Here is a 23081-nt window from a genome sequence, read left to right on the forward strand (position 1 = left end):
CACCCTTCGTCAGGTTCCCCGACTGGAGTGGGTGTGAGAGAGAGTAGATGTATATATGGGTGCGCTGAAACTACCAGGACTGGCGGCGCGGCATGAGGCACACCTGAATCGAACAGAGCCTCGTCACCACCCGGAGGTAAATGCAGAGCGCGTCCTCTCCTCGAGAGACTGGTCTCTTTCCCCCGTGCATACATTCTGGTGTCCTCGCAGGTCTAGGAAGACAGCGAGGAGGGATTCCTGCGCCGAAAAGCCATGATTCGCCGGAACCATTTGCCCATGTAGGGGATCCACGCGTTGCCGCCGTTAGGCTGATAATGGCCGGGCCGCATTGCCCCTCAAGTGTCACAGCCCTTAGGAAGATGAGCCAGGCCCTGTCCCAAATGTCTCACTTCATATGCATTTTCGGTCTTGTGGACTTACGATTTGCGCCTTCGATGCGCACTTTTGCGAGCCCGCACTGATGCGAGCTCCGCAACAGACTTCTTCCCGACAGTCCAAGCGGCATTACGTCACAAAAGTGTGGACTAGTAGGAGGACTGCGAGTGTTTAGGGTGCCATTTGAGAAGCCCCCGCCCCTCATTTTTGTGAAACGTCCCATGAGGTCTTTCTGCATACAAAACTGTCAAAACTTGTAATAGACAAACAAGCAATAATAAGGGAGAGGGAGCTACATACATTTCGGCGAGTCTGTTTTTTACCCACAGTATTGATTGCTTTTAGTGAATCACTGCAATAATCGGCCAATTTATATCATGCGGAATGATCTACAGTGATATTTCATATAAAAGGAACACATCTGGTTTAGTGTCAACGAAAATGTACTTTAACCTTATTGATTGGGATATGGGGTTACATAATAAAAAATAAAAAAAGGTCTGGAAATGCTGGTTTAGAAGAACATAAACAGTCTATAAAAAGGTCCATCCAGACAAGTCTCACTATTTTGAAATGAAATACTCACTAATATGAAACATATTGCTCGGGGCCTAAATCAAGCATCCATGAAAAACTGATAGCCGCAATATTGCTCTCAAATTTATTATATTTGTGAAAGTATTTGAAATGCCACTTGATCAGCCAAGAGAGAAAAACAGAGGAAGAAAAGGTAAGGGAAACTGACATCTTGTCTCCTCAGTCAGCTATGAAGTCATTGAGTCTACCCATCGTTCAGTGAGGTTCTGGCCCCAGTGAGCTCCAGCCGTCCGCTCCATATGAATTAGTCATGAGTGCGGATCCATAGCCACCATAATGAGGATGAGTAAGAGATCAGTTCTGCTTTGTAACGAGCATCGTTCTAAAGGTTAAACATACACTCTCACACCTTCTCCATTCCCCGGGTGTTAACCTAATAATCAACTATTTAGACATGAGGAAGCACCACGGCAAAAAGCGACCTGCCATAACCCATGACAAACCCCTGAAAACCTCTGTGTATGATTGATGATATGGAATTAAAACAGGCTGAATTCAACGGCTGGATACTTTTCTGTACTGAAAAAGAGGTCTCGTAAGATACGACCAAGAAAAACAAGCAATGATCCATTCATCATGAGTGCCCTCCCTGCCAGATTTCAATCAAACAGAGTGGCACAATAGCCGGCGGGCAATTTTTAATGTCGACGTGGAAAGTACTTTGCAATTAATAACAGCCCGGCGATGATCTGACTGCAATGAGAATCATTATCTTACTAACCGTCATCGTGATTCTCATTATAATCATAATCACCGGCTTCACCATCCTGATCATCATTACACTATAATCAGCGTAATATCCTTCAAAATACATATGCAGGGTTCAGCTTTGCGCACTGCGCCCTGCTCATGCATGCAGCATCTATCATTTTCCTTTTTAAGTCAAGCCAGTTTCAGTTTAAATTAGACTCTTTTAATGGGCAAGCGACTGGAGGCTGTGATATTGATATTAGAGTCTTCAGTACATCCTCACTGGGGAGAGGCCATGACATAAATTATGGAGATGTCCACTTTTCTGCGGATTTATACTAATTCAATAGTCACTTATGTGTGCATATTCAATGATATCACTGGAGAAGTCATTTAAGATGGACTTACATAATATCAACGCTCAGTTACTGAGGAACATTCACGTTAGAAGCCACGAGTACAGACACATCATTTGGTTGTGTTCTCACTCTAATCATTAGCTATAGGAAATATTCAAAATGGAAATAAAAGGAAAAAAAAAAAGGAAAAAAAAAAGAGTTATCAAATCTCATTAGTTCATAAAAACAAGAACTTTGCAGAGTTGGGAGGCAGTGGGCTCAGCTGGTTTTGCTGATCAAAGGGAATAACTCATTTTAAAAAACTAAATTCTGACTGAGGATTTCAGTGCTTGTATATGTGCACTTCAATAAGCTAAGAGCAAACACAGAGCACTGGAACACCAGGGAAAGCCTTGCAAAGGAAGCTATTCTAGCCCCTTTATTTAGGGCGAAAACACTGTTACTTTGTTGAGGGCATCAGTGTCAAGCCAGTCTACACTTAAAACCAGTGCCAGGATGACCTCAACAAAATGCACCACTGCTTAAGTGGAATGAACATGCAATAAACAGCTTTGTTATTAGGGGTGGGACAAAATATCGATAGGATATATCGTTGTCCTTCTCCGTGCAATACGAGAATCTATACACTGGCGCCAAATATCCATATTTTAATTAATAAAATATGGCGCTCTAAATAGATTTCCCTGCTGGTGAGTGTGAGTAAAACAGATGCCCAAACCACGTTTAAGTTCAAAGTCTGGACCCACTTCGGCTTTTATAACATTGATGGGACAATCATGTTGTAAATAGACACATTTGACGATATATTAGGGATTTGCTGAGAGATACACTGAGATTTACAAAACTGAAAAACTTTTTTTGTGCTGTTTTCTAACAGTTTGGACTTGAATAAAGAGAGAAAACCCGCACTTAACCTTTTCACAGGCATTTTGTTTTCATAGTTAGACAGATATCGTGATGTATCATTATTCTTTGTCTAGCAATATATTGATTAGCGCAGAATTGCTGTATCGTGATATTATCGGTGTCATGAGCCGTGTATCGTATCGTGAGGTACCCTGTGATTCCCACCCCTATTTGTAATACATGTATTGATCAAATTACATATTATCCTTGTGTGTGTGGTCCAGGTATTCCCTATGTTGTGGGGACCAAAAATCCCCACGAGGATAGTAAAACCCAAAAAATGTGACATTGTGGGGACAAGATTTTAGAAAATATGTTAATTAATTATACTAATTGATGTTTTTGTTTTGTTTTTCATTTTTTGAAAATGCAAACATGCAGAATGTTTTCTGTAAGGGTTAGGGGATAGAATGAGTCCTTATTAAACACAAAAAATGGGTAAGGTAGGAGGTAAACCTTTTTATGAGCACTGCTGCCCCACAACCTCATATATCACGTATGCCAAAATACACCACTTTTCAGAGTAAATAGTTTCACAATTACTCCACTAATGTATAAATTTCATGATCAATTAATTTACAAATGCATTCATTTCATAATGTTGCATATAAAAACACATGGGAAATATATAATAGTTTGCTCAAAACATTTTGGCTGGTAGATATTTTGGCTGACAGTGATCTGTCAGTCTGGAAAACCCGCCGTAGCGACAACCGAGCATGTATGTATGCAAGGAGCAATGAGAGGTTGCAGACCTCGTCTAAACCTCTAATGTCTTTGAAGAAAGGAGGTATGAGGGAAGGGTAAGGAGAAAAGAACAGGGTGATGAAAAGAGAGAAAGGTGTATTCTGCGACTGCTGCCTGCCATCATATAAAATCTCTTTATAAGACCCCATCACCACAGCAACTCTTTACAAAGGCAGAGCTGCACCATTAACACTTCAGATCAACGGGCACAACCATAATACAATATAGGCCATTTCTGCGAGACATCAAGAACATTCGCACTGAAATAAAGGAAAACACCAGAACGACACAGCCCCAGTAAATCCACATTATAACAGTCATTACATCTGCTTTTTTTAATAACCCTTTCTGGCAAAATTGCATAAGCGTGAATGAGTTGTTTTAGGCAGCTGTTATATTTTTTCATTAAGTGACATGAAACAAAGAAGGTAGAAATCTTCACAACAAAACAAAGCCCTGGTAATATTACTGAAGATCAATTACATTCTTTCTATGGAATTCAACGGCACTCTGATTTATTTTATAGGGGCAAAGCACAAACGAGTGGCAGAAACACAGAAAGTGGGAAATGGAGTAGCTGCAATTTTGGACAGTGGTGGTAATGTGCCACAATCTGCTGCCAGGCTGATGCAGGACTCCAGACTAAAAACAGATTTGACTTTGGAGCCACTGACTCATAAAATTAAACATCCAGGAGCCAGATGACTTTTTGATATATTCTTTTTGTTACCAAATTATACAGTCACTCAATATAGATCAGAATGCACTGTCATCAAAGCTGATGTATAATTCAGGATCTATTGCAATTTATTCACATGGAGACGCATCGCACTGTATTTTTCTACTTTTAGAAGGAAATTTAGCACATTGAACGGCTGCAAAAGCAAATCTATAAATATATGGTTCAGTTCTTAGAGATCACAGATTGTTAATTTGTTGCCTTTTAACCAACAAATACTGCTGTGGACTGCAACAAAGACATCTGATTAATTTATGCCAACAGCAGGGCTAAACAAATAAGGATAGCATGAAGATACTTATCTATTGTCCAGCTATTATAAACAGTAAATAATATTTAAATATTTGTAATTATGTAGTTGTATTAGTAGTTTGGGGTAAATACTTTTTTGAACGAAATTGATAGTTTTATTCAGCAAGGATGCATTGAATAGATAAAAAAGTGACAGTGAAGACATTTATAATGTTACAAAAGATTTCCATTTCAGATAAATGCCTTTCTTTTTAACTTTCTATTCAAAGAAACCTGAAAAAATATCATGTTTCCAGAAAATTGCTTGTTCACTCTCTTCTACCTAATTTTTTTTCCTGCCCTCTCCTTTTCTTTGTGCCAAAAACTTGGGTAATGAACATACCCTTGACAACAGTGCTAAGGGTTGTCTTGACCCCTTTGACCGCACATTTTCAGTACTTTTGAAGAACACGTTGTAATCTATAAACAGCACATTAAGTTAATGCCTATAGTTTCCCCTGTGCTATTCCAATCATAAAACCCTAACTGGAAGTTTTCTGAACACTGCTAAGAAAAACCTGACGGGCTCTTGAAAGTGTAGTCTAGTGTAGACACTAGTGGGCGTCTCTCTGCATGAAGGATTAAATTAATGCAGGTATTTTCCAACACATAAACATGCCGCTGACATTAGTGCTCACGTGAGAGACACAAGCGCCTGGAGTCATCAATCATCAGAAAATGAGAAGCCCTGCTATACTGGGTTAAATCTAAAATAGTGGAAAGCATTATCCATCAGTCATGCCTTGAAAAAACAATGGATCCATTTCCATGGGGATCCATTTCAAGGCCAGACTCGAGGGAACACTCAGAGAAAATCGAAAAACCCTGTCAAAACCAATTGACTCGGCAAAATCAAGTATTATGTGGGGGCACTATTGCTACTTAGGAGGGTCTCCTGGTAATCTATACTGTTATAGAAAGTGCAAGGGTCACTATTGTATGAAAATAGCAACATTACAAAGTGTCATTATCATCATATCACCTGTATACTCTATATGTCAACATGCCTGTTGTGCAGGATACAATGTGCTTCTGTTTGGGGTCATTTCAACATGCTTTTGTCTGTTCTCATATTAGCACATGTACAATTATTTAATTTTTTTACTTATTGTAGATCATTCTAAACTAAATCTAGGAGAAATATTTGTTTTAACATAGTCCTACATGCAATAAAAATGCGACCGAACTACAAAACAAAAGTATCGAACTCTTCTGTTTCAGATGTACTCTTCAATTTAAGTACTTATGTATACAATGTATTTCCTCAATATAAACTAGGAATGCACCGATACCACTTTTTCCAGAACAAGTCTGGATACCGATACTTTTATTTTTAGTACTTGCCGATACCGAGTACCAATACCTGTATTTTCATTGCATTTTTAATAAAAAAATATATATATTGGGCAGAGAAGCCAAAAGAATATGAATCAAATTAGGTGGATTGGCAAATAGATTATTCCTTCAGTTATTTTCATGCCTAATTACTCCTGTTAAAATGCATTGTAGGAGCTACTGTTACTTTCACTGTTCGTATTATTACTCATAATGTATCTTTAATTTAATTGTCTTTTGTTGTCAGATTAACATTGAGGACAAAGACAGCAGTAGGTTTATTAGGCTGCTGTCACTTTAAGAGCTGCACGTATCCAACATACTGTTCCATGTGTTTCCTTTTCAAATGTTTAAGTTCACCTAAGACATAACCAACTGTTTCACAAGGATACTTGCCTATATGGGCATTTTGACATAATTTTGTGTGAATTTGTCCGTTCAAAAGCAAGAATAAATGAAAGAGAACTCAATTTAAAAGGCTATTCGCACGCTCTCCGAGAGGCAGCATTATCATAAATCATCAGTTCATGTTTTTACTTGCACATACGATTTAGTTTAAATTCAAATGACGCATGTGTGCTGAGTGAACGATCAACAATCAAGAGCATGCAACAGAAGTGCGCTCTCTCTTTCTCTTTATCATCAGTTAACATTAGTAATATGCTCCTCATTTTACTTATGGCTATTGCCATATCCAAGCGAACTACAAACTTTCCAGCGATAATAATAATAATTGAATTATTGAAAAAAGGATGTGTGCTCGAAAAGCTCGCACGCTCAATACACTGAGCTTGCGCAAAGCAGCTTATTGGGGTAAATATTTAATTTGTTTAACATTCTATTAATTCGATACATTTACTTCATAAACATCCTTCTCTAATATCTCCATTCTGCTCTCTGTTTGCTCTGTTGTCTGTGTTTCTTTGTCACAAGCACTGTACTGTACACGCTGCATAGTATCGGTTGTTGGTATCGGTATCATAACTAAATGCAGATCATACTCATATTTCTGAAACTCATTTTTACACAAATAAAACTCAACTTAAAATGTCAAAGCCAGTGGATCTCAACCCTTTTGACTCAAAGGCCCCATGTTGTCCAACACAATATTTGAAGGCCTCCCCACAACTAGGCTATGATATTTTGGATTTTTCTGCACTTGTAATAACTTTTCTCTTTTTTTACAGAAAACTGGGAGTATAGAGATAGTAAATGAATTAACCATGATTCACCACTGTTCAAAGGACATCAACTTTCAGTCTTTTTTCACTTGGCTTAAGTCAGCAAACTTGTCATGCAGTCCAAATGACAGAGCATTTCAATTACATACTGTGAGGGAAAAGGGTGGTTGGGAGAAGATTACAAATTTTCCAGTAGTACATGGTGGATTAAATTCTGATTAAAAGAACTACCTGATATACATGATAGGCGTTGGCAGCCCGACCTTGAAGGAACACAGAGGGGATCCACACGTTGACAAGGGCACGTTGAGTTCTTAGAGAGACAGGGAAGGAAAGAACACATGGGGAAAGTCTAATTAGAGAACATCTCAAAAGAAGAGACGTTTAATGTAGCTATAATCACTTTATCTGCCCAGGGGTCTTTTAAGTCTTTAACAAACAGACAGACAAACTTAAACCATAAACTCTCTGAAGTCGGTGGATGAAACCAATGCGATCGAAAACTTAAAATACTCATTTTGGGTCATACAAAAGTTGTGTACACTCAAAAACAACAAAAAAATTGTGTTTTGTAAAATTATGAAAACAGGAATCTCCAAACGAATCAAAACTCAGCATATACTTGCCTCACAGACAGGAGAAATATGCCTATAGAAACCTTGAAATTGAATGGAAAACAAATATTCTCTAATATTCCAAATGAAACCAACAAGAGGTCTTTCCCATCTGAGCTCATTATCTGTAATGGTCACAACCACATGCAGCTCAGGCTATTCATTCGGTTACCATCCATCTGAGACGCGAACACCCTCCAAATTGCCTCGATAAAACAAAGCATCAAGCTTCATCAGATGCATCTATTTTTTTCCACCTTGAGGAATATGTCAGTATTTACCTCAGACGAAGGCTTAATTCAGCAGAAAATATAATTTCTGATGAGAAAGTCATTTATTCTTACTTGCATCAAGTTAATAAACTTGTACACAATTTATAATTTGGACTTTTCCCAAACTACAGAGTGAAATCGAGTGAAACGTAGATAACTTTCATTACTATCATTACAATCAATGTCGTACAAAAAGAGGATGTGAATTTTAAGTTCTACAATGTAATAGAAATACAATATAGAAACAGCCTTTTACATGACCCAGAATTTTAACATTGCATGCATTTTCTTCAACCGTTTTTAATGACTGACATCTTCTCATCTACAAAGGTTACAGCTGTGTGGAAGAGGTGCGTGAAAGCTCCGAATGTAAAAACAGAAGCAGCATTCAACCTCCCTATTTTTAGCACAGTCTTTTCCGTCAGATCGGAGGCATCTCTTTATGGAATTCCATACCATCGATTAGATTCTCTAAAGAGGCTCGCTGTACACCACCTCCAACACACATACACACAAATATAAAAAGAACAGCGAGTAGGAGGCCACTTACGTCTCGAAGTCAGATAGGCTGGGATCGTCAGAGGTCTGGCTCAGGTCCCCTGGCACCTGTCCAAAAAGCAGAGCGCATGAGGTCATGGTGAGCGTTTCCTTTTGCGTCCAGCTGAGTTTGCTGATTAACACTGTACTGTTGCATAAACTTCCAAACCAGCTACATTCTGTAATTTACTGTCTTATCTGATAAAAGCATGACAGTCCAGCAATATTCACTGAAAATAAATGATTTGGTCCAAAGTAAAAATTTTAATGAAGAAATGTTTCTCTTTTGATTCCGAAAATCAGTTTTAGGAAGGGAGGAAAAAGCTAAATTTACATTAAGCTCTAAATGACTACACATTTACCCCTCATTCCTGAAAACACATGAGCCTAACCAGGAACAGGCTCTAATCCTATTTAGTGTGCATCTTATCTTGTGGTGAAAGTGTGGTAATTTCAGCATTTACAGAGGTCACGACTCACAGGCTGCTGCATCTTGGCAGGCAGTGGCACCAGAGAGGAACAGACACATGAGCCATGGAGGCTAGATAAACCCATCCACCGTATACAGTTCAGCACAGTTACAGAAGGCCATGGTTCAAAGCCACTGCCGTCAGATGTATCAAAAAGTAATCAGTGGCCAACAGATAAGCAGTGAACAGGAAAGAGAAAGGATGGATGGAAGCCACGAGGTGAAACGCACTGTGGCTGAGAATGCCACTAGAGACAGACAGGTCAAATTAAATGGATACTTCATCCAAAAATAGAAATTAGCTTTGTGCGAGGAACAGACAAAAAACGTAAACGTTAAAATTAAAATGAAAACCACCGCGCGTTAGGGTTGGGTACCGAAACCATTGGCACCGGTACCTACAGTGAGGAAAATAAGTATTTGAACACCCTGCTATTTTGCAAGTTCTCCCACTTAGAAATCATGGAGGGGTCTGAAATTGTCATCGTAGGTGCATGTCCACTGTGAGAGACATAATAAAAATAAAAAAAATCCAGAAATCACAATGTCTGATTTTACTGTTTATTTGTATGATACAGCTGCAAATAAGTATTTGAACACCTGAGAAAATCAATGTTAATATTTGGTACAGTAGCCTTTGTTTGCAATTACAGAGGTCAAACGTTTCCTGTAGTTTTTCACCAGGTTTGCACACACTGCAGGAGGGATTTTGGCGCACTCCTCCACACAGATCTTCTCTAGATCAGTCGGGTTTCTGGGCTGTCGCTGAGAAACATGGAGTTTGATCTCCCTCCAAAGATTCTCTATTGGTTTTAGGTCTGGAGACTGGCTAGGCCACGCCAGAACCTTGATATGCTTCTTACAGAGCCACTCCTTGGTTATCCTGGCTGTGTGCTTCGGGTCATTGTCATGTTGGAAGACCCAGCCTCGACCCATCTTCAATGCTCTAACTGAGGGAAGGAGGTTGTTCCCCAAAATCTCGCAATACATGGCCCCGGTCATCCTCTCCTTAATACAGTGCAGAAAAACACCCCCAAAGCATGATGCTACCACCCCCATGCTTCACAGTAGGGATGGTGTTCTTGGGATGGTACTCATCATTCTTCTTCCTCCAAACACGTTTAGTGGAATTATGACCAAAAAGTTCTATTTTGGTCTTATCTGACCACATGACTTTCTCCCATGACTCCTCTGGATCATCCAAATGGTCATTGGCAAACTTAAGACGGGCCTTGACATGTGCTGGTTTAAGCAGGGGAACCTTCCGTGCCATGCATGATTTCAAACCATGACGTCTTAGTGTATTACCAACAGTAACCTTGGAAACGGTGGTCCCAGCTCTTTTCAGGTCATTGACCAGCTCCTCCCGTGTAGTTCTGGGCTGATTTCTCACCTTTCTTAGGATCATTGAAACCCCACGAGGTGAGATCTTGCATGGAGCCCCAGTCCGAGGGAGATTGACAGTCATGTTTAGCTTCTTCCATTTTCTAATGATTGCTCCAACAGTGGACCTTTTTTCACCAAGCTGCTTGGCAATTTCCCCGTAGCCCTTTCCAGCCTTGTGGAGGTGTACAATTTTGTCTCTAGTGTCTTTGGACAGCTCTTTGGTCTTGGCCATGTTAGTAGTTGGATTCTTACTGATTGTATGGGGTGGACAGGTGTCTTTATGCAGCTAACGACCTCAAACAGGTGCATCTAATTTAGGATAATAAATGGAGTGGAGGTGGACATTTTAAAGGCAGACTAACAGGTCTTTGAGGGTCAGAATTCTAGCTGATAGACAGGTGTTCAAATACTTATTTTCAGCTGTATCATACAAATAAATAGTTAAAAAATCATATATTGTGATTTCTGGATTTCTAGATTATGTCTCTCACAGTGGACATGCACCTACGATGACAATTTCAGACCCCTCCATGATTTCCAAGTGGGAGAACTTGCAAAATAGCAGGGTGTTCAAATACTTATTTTCCTCACTGTATATGACCGGTATGTACCGGACCGAATCAGAACGCAGATTTCGGTGCCACCCTTTGACACGTACGATCGTATGACACGTATGATCACATGATCAACTGTTAAAATTCAAATGTGTTTTCACGCTTTGGTTGGCGCTGAGCCAGAGACGGACGCGCTATCAACTATTCAGTGTTTTTAAACACATAATCTTTATTTTAGGTTTCAGACATTTAAATAGACATAAGTACTAGCAAAACAATATATTTATAGTTTGCAAAATAAAAAATGAAAGCAGCAATGACAAAGCAGCAAACCTTTCACTGCAAAAAATGCTTTTTTTTAAATTATTTTTTTCTTGTTTTCAGTCCAAATATCAAAAAGATTCTTCAAGTAAAATGACAAATTATTTCTTGTTTTCTGAAGAAGAAAAAAATCTAAATTAAGTGAGTGTTTGCTTAAAACAAGCAAACTTATCTGCCAATGAGGTAAGAAAAATAATCTTGTTTTCCATTTGAATTAAGATAATTTTTCTCATTTTCCATTTGAATACAAGATCATTTTTCTTACTCCATTGGCAGATAATTTTGCTTGTTTTAAGCCAAAACTCAATTAATTTTCAGAAAACAAGAAATCATTTCTTTATGAAATTAACACTTTATTTTACAGTATCCTTGTTACATGTTACATGTAATTACCATAGTAATAACAGTAAACTATGCATAATTACATGCAACTAACCCTCAATCAAATCCTAATCCTACCCTAACCCTATAGTAAGTACATGTAGTTGCTTAATATTACTCAGTACTTAAATATATAATTACACTGTAATGACACCTTAAAATAAAGTGTAACCCTTTGTTGTTATTAGTACTCAGGCATGAAAACTGGTCAGACCAAAAAAGGTGATACGGCAGCAAAAAATCCATATCACATTTTAAAAAACAAGGTTACCAAAGAGCAGCACAAAGAATAAATAGAAAATATAATAACACATAAACATATTTAATTTGTTTATTTTAATGTGTGGAGGCAAGTGTTTACACAAAACACACAGCATGAGATTATTTTTTCTTTTTCGCCTGAACCAGAATCTCAAGGGCCCGTTTTCTCTGTTTAGCAGCATGTCTCAGCCTTGCCCTCTTCTCCTCTTCAGCCGCCTTTTTTTGAGATCCTGAGCACTACTGGATCCTTTGCAGTGCATCACTCTCTCCTATCTCTCCGTGCGAAATACGGGGGGGGTCCGGGGGGGGCTAAAACTTGACCAAATAAAACTTAAAAAAATTAAAACTTGACCAAAACCACTTATTTTCATCGAATAAAGGATAAGACAACATATTACAGACTGTTTTTATGAGCGTTCATGCTTACGGTTGCCAGATATCAATAATTTAAACCCCAGTCAGAGTTTTTAGTTTAAAGAGCACGTGTTCTACCCGCTCTTTTCAATAGTATCTGGCATCCATACGCGCTTGCTTTCTACACTTCTGAAGAAGCGCAGATGATCTGAAAACACAGACAAGTAAGCTGGAGTTCCGCAATCTTCGTTTGAGATTTTCATTGAAAAGATTTTCTCACGACCCCCCACTCCCCACCCCCAAATATTTTCTCATCGGATCTGCACAAATCACGTAGGTGGCCCATTTTGGTTTTAAAACGGCGAATTTCGCCAAAAGGTGAGGAGTTTTCATGCCTGAGTACTGTAATTATTTTAAGCTATTTAGATTGTTAAATTATAGTAGTTGGGTTAGGTAGGTGGCTTATGTTTTATTGTGAATTTATGTAAATTTGTTGTGTTTTGTATTTACTTATATTTATATTAAAGTACACTTTAAACTTTTAATATATTGTTCAATTCAAATAATTTTTTTATTTAGTTTTTTTCAATAAAAAAAGCCATTCTTTAATGTCATCCACCATCGTTTTTGTGGCTCTTTGTTTTCGTTTCAGGTATCGGTTCAGGCACCGTTTAGGCACTGGTACCATTTTAAAGTATCGATATGGCATCGGTATCGTAAAAAAATTGCATACATATGCTTAGTGAATGAGATTTGTCTAGTGTTTTGTTGCCAAAACACCAGTCGCCATTGTTTTGTCACCTATGCTTCTCTATCACCTCCTTTGGCTCCTAATGCTTACCCTACGACAGTACATAAATGTATAATTACACTGTAAAACAAGGACACCTTAAAATAAAGTATAACCCATTTTCCTCTGCCAAAGCTCTTAAATCTCATTTACATTCAGACCAAAAAATAAATAAATCTGGCTTCTTCTCACAAAGCTATCATTACAAAAATAATTGTACAAAATTATATATATATAAGTGTTTTTTTTTACATTCGTAGCTCTTTTTAAAAAGAAAAAAGATCTATAATATGCCCTCGTTTAGTTAGCTAGGTAAATGTGTTTGAGACAAAGGAAGGTAATGGTGTATTGGCACAGACAGACAGTTAATGATGGAAGAGGGGGCAGACCTATGGAAGCAGACAGCGATCTGCCCAGAGTGCCTGGACTGCAGAGATAGAAAAGAAAGAACAACCACTCAATGAAGGTACGGTTTCCCACACCCACAGAGAGGCGTGTGTGTGTGTGTGTGTGCTTGTGTGTGCTTGCATGTGCTTACTGGACCGCGCAGGTCGATGAGTTCCTGTCTCATCTGTCCAATCAGGTTGTCTTTGGCCATGAGGGAGCGGTACAGCCTCTCGTTAAACTCTATCAGCTCTCCATGCATCTCAGCCACCTAAAAACACACACATTGACAAACTCGCATCAAACTCCCACTGAAAGAGGCTGCTAAAAAAGCAGTAGTGTTCGGCAGCTGTCTTGAAGCAGGTTGTAGTATGTGACAGTTCTTAAAGGCACAATGAATATGAGTTATCTGGGTTTTGACTCAGGTGTGGAAGCGTTCAGCCGGTGAGCATTAACTGCTAGTTACAGCGAGTCTCACACCTGCCCGGCGACTCGTCAGCTGTCGCTTAGAGTAAGTGACACAGACGTGGAGGCAGGCTCCAGTCTGCTATTCAGAACTTGCATTCATTTGTTTATGGAAATCATATGTCAGGGTATATTTGGGTTAGCGGCGTTTTGCCTGACAGAAGCATCATGTCACTTTTTGACATGTTTGTCCTGGTTGCCGGGCCGCACCTGGCCAGACAAACAGGCATGGATGAGTCAAAAAAACAGAGGAATGCTAAATCCTGATCTTGAAAGTGAACGCGAATGCCATAAGACTGCAAATTCAAATATATTTCTGGAAAAAGGACGGACAAAAAAGAAAACAAAAAAGAAATATAAAGTGAATTTTGTGTTTTAGGCTACTCTAAATATGCAACCAGAATGCTAAATGTGCCAATTCTTTAAATAAATGTGTACAGTGCCAGATGAACCAGATGCAACATGTTAAATCTCATCCATGTAAATGGAATGGTTTTGTCCTGACATTTTGTCAGTCACTTGCTTTATTATGAATCTCATCGGTCCAATATCCTGCTCACCATTTGTTTTGTTTTTTTTAGAGTGAAAAGATGAGGTTGCAATAATGCTGCCTTCAATTACAACAGGGAAGGTCCTACTTCTGAGTTTGATATTACATCATGTCATGATGTAATACAACAATTATAATACTATACACAGTGGGTACAGTGCATTTAGTAGTACTGTATATTGCACATAGCATAAGGATAGCAGCATTTGTGATTCAGTCTTTCAATGTACAACAGCCAGCATATCTGTATATTTTAAAGTGAGTTAAGTTATTTAATGGCCTGTGAGAAGAAGCTATTACTAAATGCCTGGTTCAGATTACACAATGTTAGCCCGATTTTGGCACGATCCGTTTGACGTAGGGTGTCGTGGGGATTCGCAAACGACAATGGGCGTCGGGACGCAAGATTCGATCGTTTCATCTCGTATAGTGTGTCATAGTGGGCGACAACCTACGTCGCGTCTGCGATGCTTTACGACAGAAAGACTAGCATGCATGTTTAATTTTTTAACGGTCCTCCACGACAACGGCGCGCGAGTGAGTGAGTGAGGGAGAGTGAGTGAGTGTGTGTGTGCGCGTGAGTGAGTGAGTGAGCTAGTGTGTGTGACTGTGTGTGTGCGCGAGAGTGAGTGTGTGAGTGAGAGAGCATGTGTGTGTGTGTGTGTGTGTGAGTGAGTGAGTGAGTGAGTGAGTGAGTGAGTGAGTGAGTGAGTGAGTGAGAGAGAGAGAGAGAGAGAGAGAGAGAGAGAGAGAGAGAGAGAGAGAGAGAGAGTGCGTGTATGTGCGAGTGAGTGTGTGTGTGTGTGTGTGTGTGTGTGTGTGAGAGAGAAAGTGAGTGCGTGTGTGAGTGCGTGTAGGCTATGTGAGTGAGCGTGTGTATATGTGCGAGTGAATGAGTGTGTGAGATGGCTCACGATGACTGGTCGGAAAACAACGTGTAGTCTGACATGTTTCTTGTCCACGACATGACAAGATTTTTAGGAGTCAAAATCGTGTAATCTGACAGTGACTATCGTAACAGACAAAAATTTGCACTATTTGCACAGACAATAATGTAAAAAAAAAACTTGCACTTTGAATCCCATTTTCAAAAGTTTGCATTTTCAGGCCCCCAAAACGGTGTTGTGTAAACAGTCCCTTATTTTTATATAATTTTTACTTCTATCTTATTAATGATGGTATCTAACAAAAACCTTTATTCTGCATTAATCAAACTGTGAACGCAAGTGATTCGCTTTCCATTTGTTGTCTACAAGTTCATCTGTCTATATTTCTATAGTACCAAGCAGCATTACTTCACACTAAAAATACAGTAGTCAACATTTGAAGTGGATCAAAAAAGTTCATCAAAGTTGTCCTAAGACAAGAACGGGAATTGTTCAAAATTCATGTACAACTTTGATGAAAGGTTTTGATCCACTTCAAAAGTTGACTACTGTATATCACATATAGACATGGTGGTTAGGTATTACAAAAACAGACAGGTATTAACTTCCAAAAAAGATTTATTTTAAAAAGCACTGAATGAGTGGGTGGCAGTCTCAAAGAATCTCACAAAGCAGTTTGAACTACGGAAATAGCTTCAAAACTTTTTGTAATTGATTGTCAGACATGGCCCTCTTTCTGGCTACTTCACTGCCTAATGCATTGCTTTATATAGCACCTAGCTGTTTCACAGTATTAAATCCATTTCTCAAAGTCTTTTTTTAGTAGCTTGTGTGACAACTTCAAAAATAGTTACCCTTAACACGTTAAAAGAGCGTTAAGCTTCAAAATACATATTTTATAAGTTGTCATGAAAGCGATTGTGGGTACTGGAACATAAGCACGTACACGAATCACTCAGCATTAACAAACATTCACTACACACCATGCCAAAGGTTTGATTAACCATCAAGCTGGATACAAACAGGGGAAGTAACGGCAGCTACACAATATTTACACACCCAGATCGATACACACCCTGAGCCCTTTCATGGCTTCGGGCTTCATTCATACACATGACACACTTCTCGTAGTATTCTCATCAATCACATTTATTTATCTGCGGCAAGGCCTTCAAAAAGTACATTAAAAAATGGAAATTAATTTTAAGCGTCAAGGAACACAATTAATTCTCTGCAAGGAAGCGGGCTAATCAGTTTGTTGTTCAGTAAGCAATAAGCAGGCTTCGTCCTTCCAGCTCGCTGGGTGAATTTTCCGACCTATGCTGCCGCGTGTTAGCACTTTGGGTTTATCTAAACAGGCGACAGGTTCACACACTTCAGACAACGTATCAAACCTCATTACTGGGCCTTAGCGGGAATCCGAGTGCATGACTGTATCTGTATTCGCTCATTGTAATTACAGGCCGCCCAGTGCTCCAGCGCCGATATCAAGAACACTGTATTCCTCAATTATTCCTAGTCATTATTTCCATGAAGGAAAAGAAAAACAATTGTGCAGAACACAAACACCATACAAGCAAAGCATCTCTCAAATAAATCAAATCCGAGGTGAAACCCAATAAATGTCTAGAAGGATGAAAAGCATGTATGCATTTTCATAATGCACTCATTAGCAATAATCACAAGTAGATGGGAGCATATTAATGAGAGGAAAGTTAGAGGAGATGGTTTTTCATTTTTATACCTGATCTATACGTCAGAAGGTTTTGTAAATGCACAACAAGAGAGGGGATATTATATTTTGCAACTGATGTGTTTGCCAGATGTTTTGCCTTTGAAAGAAATAAACTCCAACTGTTTAAAACTGATTTTATAATGGATTTTAACCACAAACCAAACAAATACCAAAGATTTTTTGGTCTTAAATTGTTCAAATAATAATAATTTTAGTACTTTTAAGAAATAAATGTCTGGAAAATAAAATGCTTTTTTACTGCATTTTCTGCCCTAGAAGTTTGCTGTCATATGATGAGGTCATTTTAAATTTAGACACAGCAGATATAACCAACAAATATCAAATAAAAAAAGAAAATGTTCAGATAGATAGAAACAAGTGTGTTAATACTTTTAATGACTTTCACAGACCTATTAAAGGCATCATAAATTCCATACAATATTAAGTAAGGGATAATCCATGGCTAGCAGTGCATTAAACGATTTTAATGCACAACGCGGAGGCAAAGAACCAGCCGTCACAAAGCATTGAAATCGTTTAATGCGCAGCTAGCCGTGGATTATCCCGCTTATACCATGGTCATTTACAGTGCAATATTAGACCAGAAGGGTAAAAATTATGGTTATTTTCATCAGTTACGGCTCGCTAGATTTAGCATTCTGCCCGCTTTGAATAAGACAGAGAGTAATGCGGTAAGATAACATTTGAATGAATTATAGCATTTATTTTAATCAAATGACATAGAGAGATGCATGTGTGAATTACCTGCATCTGTGCAGTATCTCTCTCTACTAACCATAAAGTTGTGAGTTTAATTACTTCAAAAACAGCAATGTTACACCCTTTTTGCAAAGAAATATAATGTAGAAATTCAGCAGACTATGGTATATATCAATATAAATAGATTAAAAATAACATTTATATATGTTTCAGATTGGATTCCCATTTAAAAAGTTTTTTTTTTATGTTTTTGAAAGTCTCATATGTTCACTAAGACACGGAACTCAAAAATACAGTAAAAACAGAAACATTGTGAAATATTATTACAATTTAAGATATCCATTTTCTATTTTAATATATTTTTTTTTAAAAAATGTATTTCTGTGATGGCAAAGATGAATTTTCAGCAGCAATTACTACAGTCTTCAGTGTCAAATGAGCCTTCAAAAATTATTCTAATATGCTGATTTGCTGCTCATGAAACATTTCTTACTATAATCAATGTTGAAAACATTGTAGAATATTTTTGTAGAAAGAGTGATACATTTTTAAGTTCAAGGAAAGTTCAAGAGAACAAAATTTATTTAAAATATACATCTTTTGTAACATTACACATGCCTTTACGGTTTCTTTTGCTCAATATAATGGATTTATGTTGAATAAAAGTAGTAATTTCTTGAGAAAAATAAATCTTACTGATATGAAACTTTTGAACAGTGGTGTATATTAGATGTCTAAAAAAGGACAGCTTGTTGATTCCTAACCCTAAATGCCAAACTAAACAGGATGGCTTTATCTTAACACTGAAAAACTCACAGACAGTATCCAAATGTTATAGTAGGAAGGCGGCAAATCCAAATTCAATCTTTGAATCACATTCCTGTCCATTAAGATGCCTGGTCAGATTTTGAAGGCTGCAAAAATGTATCCTTCTCTCCCTATGATATCCCCAATCCTGTGTATGAGGCTGGTAGAAAGAATAAAAGTGGCATTTGAAGGAATGGATGAAAGGAGTAAATTTATTTATAATTTCATTCCCTATTAAAAAAAAACTTTTTTTTTTTACTTATAACTCATTTCTACTGAAAAAAAAAACATTAAATATTCACTTGGCTATCTCCAAAAGCTCACACTTGAATTTGCCTTAGATCATTATACATGAAGGTGCCCTGGAAGCCTGTCTGAAACCAGGGGGAACCTTCATACATAGTCATTGACAGCAAGGCTTCTTTCGGTTTCAAACACAGCCAATGATTAACTACATGGTGTGTTTGGGGGCTTAAATTCAGTCTTGAGGTTAACTGAGACCAAAAAAATAAATAAAAAACATTCCAACAATAGCAGGTTATATTAACAGGTCCCTGGTATTCTGGGGTAAAGCTGTTGCTAGCATTTTGGAGCAGTGCTACTTTCAGACGCAGGTGCTGCTGACAGTTCGTCTGCATGGCTGTCAGCGAGTGCTGAGCCAGGTGTCCTGAAAGAAAAAAACTTGGTCAAAGCAGAAGGGGGGGAGGGGGGAGAGCGTGGCCCGCTGCAGCTCTAATGCTCGTAATTGGATGTGAAACAAGTTTGAGGAGTGAGCTTAGAAGACAGGCTTAGCAAACACAAACAGACTTGAAGTGTCAGAGGAAGAGCTAGGGACTGGGGCGGGAGGAGGGGGGGATAAGTGTGACAGTGAATGTGCTGCTATCACTTTCTTCCCCAGGCAAAAACTAACTGACAGAGGGAGAGTTCAGCCTGGCAAAGAAGATTTGAACTGATGGGTAAAAATGCAGTAGAGATAAAACAAGAATGGAATAAGGACACAGGCCCCAATAGAGTCAGAGCCGGAATAAAAGAACTAGAGAGTATAAGAGAATCTGAGCTTTGAAATCAGTTAAGTTGGAGAATGATCATTATCATCAATTGACACTGGAGTTCATTACACAAAGTACATCAAACCAAGAAAATGAACATAACATCCTCTAAACGCGTTTAACACGATTAGAAACCCCACTGGAAAGGCAACATTGATATTCACTAAATTAGTACTTGCCCTTAATCATTCAACTTAAATGCAATTATTACACACACACTCACATACATATACAGTGTGTATATGCATGTATGTATGTATATATACAGTACTGTGCAAAAGTCTTAGGCATGTTAATAGTATGTTAATAATACAAGATGCTTGAAGAAACCTTCCTGCAAAGCTACAGTAGCCTACTGTGAAAAGTATTGGCACTTGCGTTAAAATGCTGTAAAGTGAGAATGCTTTCAAAAATAAAATCACAAATTGAATTTCTTTATATTTAACTTCTATTAACTAATTCAAATCAATATATGGTGCAACGACCCTTTGCGTTTAAAACGGCTTTTGTCCAGGTACACTTGCGGATCGTTTTTCAGGTAGCTTTGCAGGAAGGTTTCTTCAAGCATCTAGGGGGCTGTTTACACCTGGCCACTTCATGCGTTTTCTCAGATCGGATAGCTATCTGATTTATCAAAACGATTCCATTTACACCTGGTCACATAAATGTGTTTTTGCGAAACGGATTTAAATCCGATCTTCAATTCCCGCGCTATATGCAGATTTAATGGAGTGCACGTCACGAAAGCAACAGATATGAGCTGCATTTTTTTGATCATCAGCTAAAATTTCAAAATCAAAGACCGCAATAAGAGAGAGCAGTAACAGCCCTGGTAAGATCACTTCGTTTCTTTACTTTTAATGAAGATGATTGTGTGTTAAGCGTCTGCGACTTACTTTCACTTTGATTTGCATAGTTTGCACGTTGGTTTAATGAATAGATGCTCAGCTTCTCATCTGCGGTGACGCGCGTGTTCCAGTAGCGTCGTCATATCTGGCTATAACACTACATATAGCGTGGTATAACACACTCTCACACGTTTATTTTTTAGCATTTTTGGGAGGAGTACAATTTACATATGTGGTTTCAACAACCAGATGCATTTACACTTGTCCAGATTTGTCTGGAATGCGGCCCAGACCACCTCCTGAAGTGGTTTGAGCGATCGGATTCAAATCCGTCTCGAATGCGTTTCGGAGGGCATTTACACCTGGTCTTTTCACGATCGGATAGCTATCCGATCTGAGAAAACGCATGAAGTGGCCAGGTGTAAACAGCCCCTTGGAGACGTTCCCGCAGTTCTTCTGGATTTAGTCTGTCTCAGTTTTGTCTGTTTCTTCATGTAAATCACAGACGGACTCGATGATGGTGAGATCAGATCATACCGGCTGTTGTCAGACTCCTTGTGCATACACAAATCTCACTGGATTATTACAATTAATGGCACATTTTTTTGGGGGAAATGTAAACTGATATTTCCTACTGACACACTACAGCAAAAGATATAAATAACTGACTTAAAACCTTTTTTTGGGGGGGTATACACATATACAGTATATACACTCACACATATACATATATATACATATACTGTCCATTCATATATATTCAACTGTCCGTTGTCAATTATTCTGCTTATACTATGGTTACCACACCTCAAAACATTGTTCAGATGATGTATTTCAAGACATTTGTCAGGTTTTTGTCCTTAAAACGCTCTTGTGTGTAGAACTAATTTCTTACGCATCTAATCCCAAGCCCCGAGAGAGAGAGAGAGAGAGAGAGAGAGAGAGAGAGAGAGAGAGATTAAGCTTGTATGAATTACCTGATTCTGTGCGTCTCTCTACAGTGTTCGGCAGCAGCGTCTCTACTAAAAGCGAAACTGTCCGTTTATCTGGTCCAGGGCCAGCGCCGTTATTACATCGCTAGAGAGAATTGTCATGTAGCTTTTAAGTTCTTAAACTATTTTACTGATAAAATCATCAGAGCAGAGCTGACAAAAAGTTTCTGTGCGAGTGTGTGTCCGTACTGTGTGTGTGCGGTTGAGTGGGAGAGAAAGCGGAAGAAAGATTATGTGCTTAATAAATACATAATGAAATGAAATTTTGTGGCAAAAAACATTGAAAATAAATTGTTCTTTTTATGCTATTGTTTAATAAAAAAAAATTCTTGGTCAGTGTAGTTGTGGGTTTTGGTTTCTTTGCTGTTGTAGGCCGTAACTGAAATCATTTGGCGAAGTGATATGGAACTAATGCGGTCAAGACCTGCCTGGAACTACTTTAGCTGTGCGTTTCCCTGAAAATAATTGCACGCCTTCTAACGTTCTTCAACCAATTAGATTCAAGCATTCAACAGCCCAGTGGTATAATTTTTTTTATACAATGCAGTTGTAAGGGTTCTATTCAGGGGGTTGAATAATTTTGAGACTGCAGAAGTCATTAAAAGTTGCATTTTCATTTGAATTTGGGGAAACCACTTGAAACATTTGTTGTGTTGAGCGATTTCAATTACTTATGTTCATTTGTTCATTGCAAACAGCTGAAAGTCTGTAAATTTTGCCAATAAACCTGATTTGCAATGAGGGTTGAATAATTTCGATTACAACTATATATCATTACCTGCATTTAGATATGCCATATATCAACCAAATTTGAACAAGAAATCACATTAGAAGGTCCCCTGCCTACACTGAGTGAAGTCTGCAATAATATTCCTAATGTATTTCTCACTATATGGTCAATATCATGACTCTCATTTTGTCCCAAACCCAGATGGTATAATGTGAGCAGGTGGTGCTATGAGGCGGGTCACAGCTATGAAGTACTTGAGACCAGTCTCCCCTGTGCACAAGGTGTCCTGATGGTCACAGGTGGCCGCTACACAGAAGCAACACCTCATGGCAATGACCTGCCGAGCCAGTGTCTCTGGACCTACTGCACTCAGCACGACACAACCTTTAATTCCACCATCACAACAAGGACTCCACACCCCATGGACACAAATAATCTATTTTAATTTGTATTTGAAATAAAAGACCACCAGAGGCACATCCACCCCTATCCCACTCTGTCCATCCATGCCTCATATTTTCATTTTCAAAAAATGTAATGCACATTTAACACTACAACTAATTTTATATCTTTGTCTTCTGACCAACGTAATCAATCTCTATATATTTTTTTCCTCTTTTTTGGAAAGTCATAGGAATACTATTGTAGATTTTTGTCTTTTGATATTAGGACAAATGGGAACACAAAAATTATATTTGTAGTAGTTTGTTCACCACTATAGAAGTTTACCCAACTACACCCTTAAAGGGTAACAT

The 23081-nt window shown here is 38.4% G+C and overlaps 1 protein-coding gene across 3 annotated transcripts in view; it reads right to left on the reverse strand.

Annotated features, from left to right (window-relative positions):
* The window catches only part of LOC311306097 (sorting nexin-29-like), a 117605-nt gene that overhangs the window by 33720 nt on the left and 60804 nt on the right, over positions 1–23081 (reverse strand). For all 3 annotated transcript variants that reach the window (XM_084434281.1, XM_084434282.1, XM_084434283.1), the window contains 3 exons: positions 13698–13814; positions 8657–8712; positions 7452–7533 (listed from right to left, as the gene is read on the reverse strand). In XM_084434281.1, coding sequence (XP_084290407.1) covers positions 7452–7533; positions 8657–8712; positions 13698–13814 — 255 coding nt within the window. The remainder of the gene's footprint in view (positions 1–7451; positions 7534–8656; positions 8713–13697; positions 13815–23081) is intronic.

The sequence above is a fragment of the Rutilus rutilus genome (genome assembly GCF_951802725.1).
Source record: "Rutilus rutilus genome assembly, chromosome: 16".
NCBI lineage: Eukaryota > Metazoa > Chordata > Actinopteri > Cypriniformes > Leuciscidae > Rutilus > Rutilus rutilus.